We start from the raw sequence: 10120 nt of genomic DNA on the forward strand, positions 1-10120 counted from the left end.
CGTTGTCCGGTCGACGTCGAAAAGAAGATATGCAAGATATGCCTAATTACAGTGAAGAAAAGAAAATATTAAGAGATTCAGATACGACTACAGTAAGTACATCGGAGTATACCGCAAATACACCTTATGTTCGATTAAAACATTGTACAAGAAAATTAACTTGCACTTGGACAGCTGCATCATTAACAGATAGTGCGGGTAGCTTGATTCCTGGTGGACACGGCAGCAACTTCGGGTCCAACACACCTCCAGGCTATGTTGAAGGATGCACAAGAACTTCCACATGTACACGTGATTTCATGGACAGAAATAAAATGGACACATTGCCAACTGAAATGACGTCCACTATTGATGAAACTGACAACGATGAAGACTATTGTGAGCGCCGATCTTTGAATAAGCGTAATGCTAAAATAAATAATTCATTACATAAACATGGAGATATCTTACATTCCAAAAGTGGACAAATAAATTTAAATTTTACAATGAAAATTCCAAAAATTAAATCAATCTATAAATATCGCTATAATACGATTAGAAATAAAAATATTTTAATAAATAATACACCCATGGTTAAACTACGTAAAAAGAAAAATATAAGACGCGAAAATAAAAGTTTGAAGCGCAGTAACCATATTACTTTGCTATCGTATGGGGATCTTTACTACTTGGTTTTACAAAAGATACTTGATACAAGGAAAAATAGGCCCAATGAAACTCATACAAAATGTTTTTGTAATAATGTTGATAAATTAAAATGTTCTTATTTTATATTATTGCTAGTGATCCTTTTAATTAAATAATAAATTATACGTTCATAATTAAGTCCTTTATTATAATTTACCTTCGATTTTCTAATGGTGTTATATATCCTTTAGTTTAAGCCATTCATATCTCTTAATCAACATATTATGTATTCAATATTTACGATAAATAAATGAGATACAATAATAAATATAGAAATGAGACCTGTGAGTTGTATTTTTTGTCCAAAATTATAAGCACAACTGAATCTTTTATTTAATTTAAGAATTCCTAGGTCAGTGGCTAAACGTTTCAATAAGTCACTATAGTTTATAAATAAATCATAATTATGTCTTTTTCTTTTTACCAGTCGAACGTCACGTTTATTTAATTTGGATTCTTTCATATAATCATTTAATATACCTGTTCCTAAAATTGTAAGATTAAATATGTTTTAATTTAACAATATAACAATAAATTTTATTTATATTACAGTAGTACCGCTTGTATTATCAATAATCGGTAAAACGTCAGGTGTTTTATAATCTGTAACAAAGTCGGTTTCAAAAATTGCTTCTATAAAATCTTTTGTAACTTTACTTCGTTTCATTTCTTCAATTTCAAGAACTATTTCAGATAAAGGTAAAGTTTCAGTCTCATCATACAGCTCAGTGGTTTCTTGATCTGGTTGTTCATCATCTTCTGGGAAAAAATAGTGACCTGTAAACTCTACATTAGGTTTGACTTGTGCCAGTTCCGCTTGAATCTTTATAGGACCCACATCGGCCTCGAATTCAGTGTTTATTTTATTATACGTAGTGCTTGAATATTTATCTGAAATTATAATTATTTCAAAAAAAAACAAGCATATAGAGACGAAGTCTTTAAGAAATTTAAAGCTATTGATTTAATCATTTAAACAAAAACGGCAGATTCTAAGACCGTTACAAATGAACAGTGGTGACTACTAATTTTCCCTTGCTTATTTGTCAATATACGGATATGTGAAAATAAATGTACGTAAATAGTTCATAAAAAGTAAAAATAATTACCACTGTGTCTAAATATTACAGCCTCCACTAGATCAGCAAGTATAGTTGAATTTAGGCTGTTATTTTCTGTCGTTTGACTTGTAACTGTTGTTTCTTTTTTAGTGTATAATTGATTTATGATAGCAGCTACCTTTTTATCTATGGCCACAAACTCCGTAGCAGATTGTGTAGATGTGGACAATAGTAATTCCTTTAATATCTGATCATTATTCAACTTGTTCTTAAGAAGTTGTACAAATTCATCAACTGCCAACATCTCCTTACATTTTGTTGTACTTTCAGTTATTGGGGAAGATATTTTTGTAATGTCAAACAAGTAGGACCAGAAATCGAAATGCGTATCATTATCAGCGCTCATGTTAGATGAAGAAAAGAAATCTATATTACTTTGTACAGGTTCTGATTTTTCTGTCAATGTAGTCATCTCCTTATAATTATCAATTTTGTCATGATCTCTTTCATATTCTTTGTAAATTTCACTAACAGTTAAAGGAGTTTTAAAAGCTAGAATATGTGCATTATATTTGAAGTATTGAAAAAAGTTATAAAGTTTCGAAATCAATATAATGTATATATTAATCATTGTATATTTCTTTAAAAAAATCTAAAATATTAAACCTTGTTATACAAAAAACATCCTCTCAGCTGATCAATCTATCTCTTCTTAAAAACTATATTTTTTGGGGGAGATTAACAAAAGGGTGGCGAGAAGCAGCGTTGCGCAGCAGAAGCAGTGTTGTCACTTAGTTTCACACTTGAAATATACCGCGTTCAGCCAAGCAATTGCTATATATAAATAAATAACCACCAAAAGCCCCTGAACTCTACCATAGCCAAATTATACAAAATCTTCTATAAATTGGAGCCTATGTGCATATATTTTGATGTAAAGCTATAAAGTTTCATCACAATCCAGTCAGTTTTTCGTGAAAGCAGAACAAATATCCATTTTCACAAACTTTCACATTTATAGTAATAAATAATTACGTATTATAAATTTGATTACACTAACCACATAAAGATTTATACTCTATATCACAGTTACTTCCAACAGGACATTGAGAACATGGCATCCCCTTATGATATACAGGTAATCCAACACGATTGCCACTCGGGGCAAAATTACATACCAATCTATAAACTGTTCTAGACCTTGCTAAATCGGCACCTACTTGTTCTTCTAATATCTAAAATCATTATATTTATATTTATGTGTTTATTTGTATTTATATTTTTGTAATCTATTTGTGTACCTTAAATTTAACACCACCACATCCCACTTCTTTAGTATCTGCCCATGCAAGTTGCGTAAAAAAATCATATGATTCCTTTCCTAGTACAGATGACCTGTAGAGAAAAAAAGATTACATCCGTACAGGCCTATTTTAAATTTGAGGAAATCTTGGCGCAGTGAGTAGAGACAGCGTCTTACTTTAGGCGCATTAATTGTGGGTTCGATAAAAGTTCTAGGCAAATAAATAATTATTTTTTCCATCCTGGAAAAACAAAGATGCACTGTGCCCTTCTCAGTACACAAATCAAATCACCTTCACGCTGTATCTCACTTTCCACCAAATTCTGGAGGTATTTGTCTCGAGACCAGAATACACTCAACACATTGACATTAGGAATTAGGATCTATTATCCAATAGAGAAGACAGAGAGAATATACACGAATAGCGTAATAAAAATTAAACTATTATTAACTGTTTATTCTTGGAGTATTACTTACGATATAAAATGGTGCAAAACCGATACGTTCATATTGAGAAGTTCCATATACCATAGATCCACTAAAGACGAAGCAGTTAAACCTGGAGCTTCTCCAAATATTGTTGCTACATTTTGACCAACAGTTGTATTCTCTATTATTAAATAATAAGCGTAAGAATAATTGTCATAAGTAAATAAATTATAACAAATAAAATCACTATTTTTTTCTCTAGAAATATAAAATTAGGAGAAAAAATTATAGATTTAATTAAGAATACAGTATGTAGAGACGTTTTACATACAAAGTACACGATATTAATTAGGTCTTTGTTCAATTATGGACTACAGTTCCGAAAAACCGATTACAATATAATTCTTAATATATTAAGAATACTATTACTATATATTATATTATAGACAAGAGCCCCACAAGGCAGTAAACAATTTACGAGTGGCTCGCTCTCGTTCTCCACAAAAGCCTAGCCGCTGATAGCGGACTGAAACTTTCAGGATAAGTTATTAATTTCGTTATAATTTTCATCAAGTGTAAGAACATCATAATTTTGAAGATTTTTTCATAGCAGTGAATAGGCACTACTAATTCAAAAGCTAAGTATAAATTTAACGTGGGTTATTTTGAAAAGGTAAATGTATTAAATACAGCTCATAACATTTATGAAGTACCTTTAGCTTACTAAAAACGCCTAGTTCCAGTGCCAAGTTGACTTATTTGTGACTGTAGTTTTATAAATTAGGAATATATATTTTTTTCACATTGATGCTAATTTACAGATGAATAACATTAGTATGTCACCTCCAGCGTAAGACGTAAATGTAAAATGTACCTACATTTGTATCAATTACGTCATATGTAAAAGTTTCATAAAAAAAACAAATAACTTATAGTTGTATGAAAATATTAAGTAAAATTATTTATAATTAAATGAAAACTGTTATAGTGAAAGTAAAACATACAATAAAAAAATAGTTCACCTAAATCTCTACAGGCATCGGTTTCGCTACTATTGACACATTGGTCGGCCCATCTTTGGGCAAAAAGTTCCAATTTTTCATTCCAAATCTAAAAAATATATAGATATAAGAAATATTTATTAATTAAGTATATAATATATATAAAATCGAAAGGTCACTCACTCATCACGAAATTTCAGAATCTACATGTGCTAGGAATCTAAAATTTTGCATAAGAGCTACTTATAGGACGTAGGTGCTCGCTAAGACGGGAATTTGTAATATTCGACTTCTAAGGGGTTGTTTTTGGGGTTGAAGGTTTGTATGAAATTTCGTTACTACAAATGCTAGGAGTCTCAAATTTTGCATGGACGTCACTTATAGGACGTAGGTACTCATGGAGACAGAAATTAATAATAAAGTAGTTCACGCAGGCGAAGCCGCGGGCGGGCCGCTAGTTAAGTATATAATTAAAAAACATATTTTTTGAATTTAACTTAAATCACTACCAAATTATTAGGCATGCACCAAAATCAAACGAATTTGTTTTATATTAATTGTATTGAATTTATGTGTAAAAGCCATTTATGTATTTAATACTAATATTTACTTTAGTTACAGCTACATATATTATCGTTTTACAAAAATAATTTTAGACGATGAAAAAGGTACTTAATAAACAAAGGATAGTACTCCCATGGGGGCGTCATCGGGAGTTCGAAATTCCTCAAACAAAGAAACTACTTAACTTACCTGACAACTTAAGTAATTCGCGATAAATATCTAGTTCGCAACATATATTTAGATTTTTGGCGTAAACGAAACCTACTTTATCTTGACTATAAATGGGGCAAAATGGGTAGTTTTCATTTCATTTTAGTTTAGTATAATCGATATTCAAGTCAACGCAATATACATATATATATTTTATTTATATATATATATATATATATATATATATTATTGTCCAAAAGCTTCACTAAATTCATTCCCCCGAGTAGGAATCGAGCCCACAACCGTCGCGTTACAATAACACGCTTGTGCCCCTGAGCGATAAATCTTATTCTTATATTTTTTATCCAAAATTTTAACCCTCAAGAAATAATAGTAAGTAATCGCATAATTTTGAAACGAAGTGGCTGCTTAAACTTAAACAAAAAGTTGAAAAGGCTTATCTTACCAATTTAATCATATTTTCGGCAGAGGACAATGAACGTATTTCACCCGACGCAATCTTATTTCTTCTGCTGTTTAATTTATTTAAAACATCTTGTTTTTCCTTCATTGTTATAATTAATCTTTCGTAATCAAAACAGTCGTTTGATGGGCCTGGCAACTAATAGAATAATAATTGGAAATAATACAAAAACAATTTAAAACGCTTTAAAGTTTCTTTATAGCAACAAAATTGAATTGTTCAAATTTGTGTTTTTACATTTTATTACATTTTCAACATTTTGTTACTATGTAACAAACCTTATATTTACACATTGTGTGAATATTTAAATTGTTACAAAATTCAGGCTGACAATAATTTTTACAATACGCAAAATGAAGTAAGAAGAATGAAATCCCAATAAAGCGAACTAATTTACAACCGATTATTATAAACATTTTAAATACATATACAAAAAATGTGTGTGACATAATTTCATTTTGTTTTCTAGATGGTCTTTACATAGTTTAGAACTTGTGAATATAAACTTCCCGTAAGGTAATAATTGAGTTGCCTGTTAAGCTTTTATCGAGAACTTACAAAATGTCGAATGAAAAGACTTTTTTAGTCCCGTTCTTTTCATACATAACATATTTAACCAGACATCTGCTATGAACGTCTGTGCCTCCTTTGGAGACACCAAGTAAAGAAAGAAAGATCACAATAAACAACTAAAAACTCTACAAATTCGCTTTTGGCATCGCAATAATACTACGTTCTAGGACAAAAACCATATTCTTGAATTTTTTTCTTATTTAATAATTTAATATTATATTAATCAACAATATATGTTAGTTTTACGTATAAATTTTGATTATATTCATATCGATAATTATTTTATCGATTTATTCCACTCGAATACTCACATTATACATTAAGAATGTCACTAATACGTAGCATCTGTCAAGTCGATGTATATAAGAATTTGACAATTGACATTAGCCCTTAACCACTGATAAGTTGTTGATAAGCAATTAACCATATAACGGATAACCTCTATTTATACTGTAATCTTTGCATTATAACGTAGTAAATAAAATTCATTTGATTTTTTATATTTTATATTTAAAAAATATACATAAACTAAAAAGAATGAGCCGAAAATTGAAAGCTTTAATTGGTCCTAGCATTTTAAATGCAGATCTTTCTACCTTATATGAAGAATCACAAAAACTACTTAATAATGGTGCAGATTATTTACATTTAGATGTTATGGACGGTCAATTTGTACCAAATTTAACTTTTGGTCACCCAGTAGTTAAATGCTTACGCGGTAAAATTAAAGAAGCGTTTTTCGAAACACATATGATGGTGTCAAATCCTGAACAGGTAATTTAATGATGATAAGCATATTTTTATTTTCCTTATGTCTTATAATTTATTATACTGTTTTTATAATTTTAGTGGATAGTACCTATGGCTGATGCTGGCGTAAATCAATATACATTTCATATAGAGCCTGTAAATGATGTTGAAAGAGTGTGCAGAAAAATAAAAGAAAATGGAATGAAGGTAATACATATACTTAATAAAAGATTTTATTTGGTTTTTATAATAAAAGACAGACACACTTGACTTCTACAGAGTAAGTAATGATTTTTGCAGGTGGGTGTTGCAATTAAACCTGGAACACCTGTTACAGAAGTAGAGAAATACATATCTATATCAGATATGGTACTAATTATGACTGTAGAACCTGGATTTGGGGGTCAAAAATTTATGGAAACTCAAATGGACAAAGTTAAATATTTAAGAGAACATTATCCTTTGTTAGACATTGAAGTTGATGGTGGAGTGGGACAATCAACTATTGATTGTTGTGCAAATGTAAGTAAATGAAAGATTTTCCATGAATTCTCCCCTATATATGTTACTTTCATATATATTTGAGATAGAATGTAAAAGGAATATATTTATATTACTTTTTTATTACTTTTGTTTAATAAAGCGCTTGTCACAGCCCTAAGCCTTACAAGTGCTGCTTGTGGGTTAATTATATACTCTGGGGAATTAATTATATTCATTTGCTTACCCTGGTGACAAGACAAAATGCTGCATTGTGTTCTGACATTCAACATGCAATGTCTCTAAAATTAGGCAGGAAGTGAGGAATATATTGTCATACTCTGCACATCTTGCTACATTTGGCTTTGTGAGACAAAAAAATGTTTTTAAAGTTTTCCAATTAACCTATATTTTTAATTGCAGGCTGGAGCTAACATGATAGTAGCAGGAACTGCTATAATTGGATCTCAAGATCAAGCAGCTACAATTCAATTATTACGAGATACTGTACAACAATCTATTGATAAATGGTGATAGCCATATTAAATGAGTGATGAGAGTGCAAACAGTGCTTCCTTTTCATCATAGTAATAACATTTTTATCATGTTATAAAGATAATAGCATTTGTCAATATTCATATATTGAGAAAACATATTGGGATTTTTTTAATATATATATAATATGGCTAAGGAGTATTTTTATAGAAATTTTACAAAATAAAATATTTCTAATAATATTTGTATATTTTAATCAAATCTGCTTAAATCAGAGTTATCATTTTTATTCATGTCTGCTTGAGGGAATGACGAACTCACTGCTATTCCAGTATCCTTAAAAACCATTGGTTCATTATTAGCTTTTAATTTTGTCCTTAAACTTGACATAGCTATCAGTATAGCTTCCTCAGTTCTGATTGTTCTTGAACCTTGATTAGGTAAAACATTAACATAATGATTAAAAAGTAAACTGGCCTCGTCAACTTGTAAATGTTCATCACTTTCAAGGGCTGCTTCTATGCCATGCAAACCACCAAATACAATTAAAGAATGGTTGTATTTAACATCATTTTCTGGTAAATCCTCTAAAGGTGTACCTTTATCAGAGGTACCTATAGTTAAATCATACCTGTAATAAGATTAAAATTATGTAGCATTAAAAAAATTATAATTTTATATTTTGCAATACAATCTTAAGCTAAAAAAGAAAAACAAAATTTAGGGGCACACCCTAATAACCATAACTTACCCATCTTTATAAGGACACTGTGCAAATACTTGGCTGAGACTGTTAGCAATTCTTACTGTATATCCCCAGTATACTCCTGTCTCTGCTCTTGGTGTTGTAAGACTAACAATCTTTCCTTTTATTTTCTTACTTCCCTCTGAAATGGGTAACATTTTAACAGTTACTCTTATACCTGGATTTAATAATTTATCAGTTGACACATCTTGCAATAATCCAACATTGACTTGTGAACCTCTACCAGGTTTGACTTTTTTATTCATAGTGATGCCTTCCCTAAAAAGAGACCAACTTTTTATTAAGTATATTAACCACGAATGATATGTGATTATGAAATTAAAAACACATATTCACGAATGTTTTGGTATACCATAGCTTTACAATATTTCATACAATACCTAAATTTGAATTCATTGCTCATTCTTAAATGATGGGGTGCATCTAAGGGATTTAGAAGTCCAGCAAATTCCAAGTCCTTGTGTATTGGAAAAAAGTGTTTTCTTAAATATTGAGGGCATTCCAAGTACTGCAATATTCGGGCAAGTTGAACACAACTTTTCCTAGCTACTTTAACTCCATCAGCATCTTCAAGTTTTGACATTTTTGTATTTAACTTCTCACCAATATCATCAAAAACTACAATTTCGTCTACGCAAAAGACACATGCTGCTCTAGCTATTTGGCCTGCCAAATATGTTCGTAGTTCAGCTGACTGAGCATTTTCTAGAATGGATCCAGGTACAGCAATGCTAACTGTTGATATTTCAGCATTCTTTTTTTCTGTTTCAATTTCTTCTTTAATTTTTAATTCCACTTCTTTTTCAAGAGCAAGACGCTTTTCTCTCTTAACAATTTTTTCTTCATTTCGTTGCCGCTTCAAGGCTTTTCTCTCTTGATTAATTTCTCGCCAACTCTTGCCAGGCGGTTTTATTGGAGGTGTTTGTAAAGACATTTATTATATATGACAATAATATTGAAATAAAATAAAATTTATCAAATTAAGTATTAATTCATTTATTATTTATTTATCTAACGTAAGTTAAGCATATAAAATTCTTTAATTCAATAATTTTGCAACACGTGAAAATAGTAATAATGCGTGATCTGATTACTGAGATTGACAGTGACAACAACATTAGAATTATACATAATCACATAATGCCAATTGACAAGAACTAATCAAATATGTTTTCAGTTCTACGTTCACTTTTATAAGAATTTTTTTTTAGTATTTCTTTGTAATGTTTACTTTTCAAGCACATATCTTGGTCGTTTTATCTATAAATGAAACAAATAATATTGAAATGGTAATTTTTGTTAACATTTTATACACTTACTAGTAAACTAGTTAATGTTTGTTATTCCCTATAAATTATATTTTATGAAATATTTAAA

At 29.9% G+C, this 10120-nt stretch overlaps 2 protein-coding genes and 1 pseudogene across 3 annotated transcripts; 1 reads left to right on the forward strand and 2 right to left on the reverse strand.

Annotated features, from left to right (window-relative positions):
- Positions 1-718: 718 nt before the first annotated feature.
- LOC146538138 (uncharacterized) lies at positions 719-5972 on the reverse strand (annotated as a pseudogene). The gene is made up of 8 exons (XR_014878073.1): positions 5958-5972; positions 5662-5817; positions 4503-4590; positions 3529-3661; positions 3050-3143; positions 2809-2983; positions 1797-2300; positions 719-1578 (listed from the first exon to the last, which is right to left on the reverse strand). The product of XR_014878073.1 is annotated as an uncharacterized LOC146538138 (transcript).
- Positions 5973-6630: 658 nt separating this feature from the next.
- On the forward strand, positions 6631-9678 carry Rpe (ribulose-phosphate 3-epimerase). Its single transcript, XM_085186571.1, has 4 exons — positions 6631-7026; positions 7102-7209; positions 7303-7524; positions 7906-9678. The coding sequence occupies exons 1-4, from the start codon at positions 6790-6792 to the stop codon at positions 8014-8016; spliced, it is 678 nt and encodes a 225-aa protein (XP_085042697.1). The 5' UTR covers positions 6631-6789; the 3' UTR covers positions 8017-9678.
- On the reverse strand, positions 7050-9860 carry LOC146538140 (28S rRNA (uridine-N(3))-methyltransferase). Its single transcript, XM_085186569.1, has 3 exons — positions 9124-9860; positions 8729-9001; positions 7050-8608 (listed from the first exon to the last, which is right to left on the reverse strand). The coding sequence occupies exons 1-3, from the start codon at positions 9675-9677 to the stop codon at positions 8230-8232; spliced, it is 1206 nt and encodes a 401-aa protein (XP_085042695.1). The 5' UTR covers positions 9678-9860; the 3' UTR covers positions 7050-8229.
- Between the last annotated feature and the right edge of the window lie 260 nt (positions 9861-10120).

The sequence above is a fragment of the Heliconius melpomene genome, chromosome 6 (assembly GCF_056956725.1).
Source record: "Heliconius melpomene rosina isolate 202511_hmr_F chromosome 6, ASM5695672v1, whole genome shotgun sequence".
NCBI lineage: Eukaryota > Metazoa > Arthropoda > Insecta > Lepidoptera > Nymphalidae > Heliconius > Heliconius melpomene.

Coding starts and splice junctions, on each gene's coding strand:
- Rpe (XM_085186571.1), top strand. CDS start 6,790: ATGAGCCGAAAATTGAAAGCTTTAATTGGTCCTAGCATTTTAAATGCA. Junction 7,210..7,302: donor TAAAAGAAAATGGAATGAAG/GTAATACATATA, acceptor TGATTTTTGCAG/GTGGGTGTTGCAATTAAACC. Junction 7,525..7,905: donor CTATTGATTGTTGTGCAAAT/GTAAGTAAATGA, acceptor TTTTAATTGCAG/GCTGGAGCTAACATGATAGT.
- LOC146538140 (XM_085186569.1), bottom strand. CDS start 9,677: ATGTCTTTACAAACACCTCCAATAAAACCGCCTGGCAAGAGTTGGCGA. Junction 9,002..9,123: donor AGCAATGAATTCAAATTTAG/GTATTGTATGAA, acceptor GTCTCTTTTTAG/GGAAGGCATCACTATGAATA. Junction 8,609..8,728: donor CAGTGTCCTTATAAAGATGG/GTAAGTTATGGT, acceptor ATCTTATTACAG/GTATGATTTAACTATAGGTA.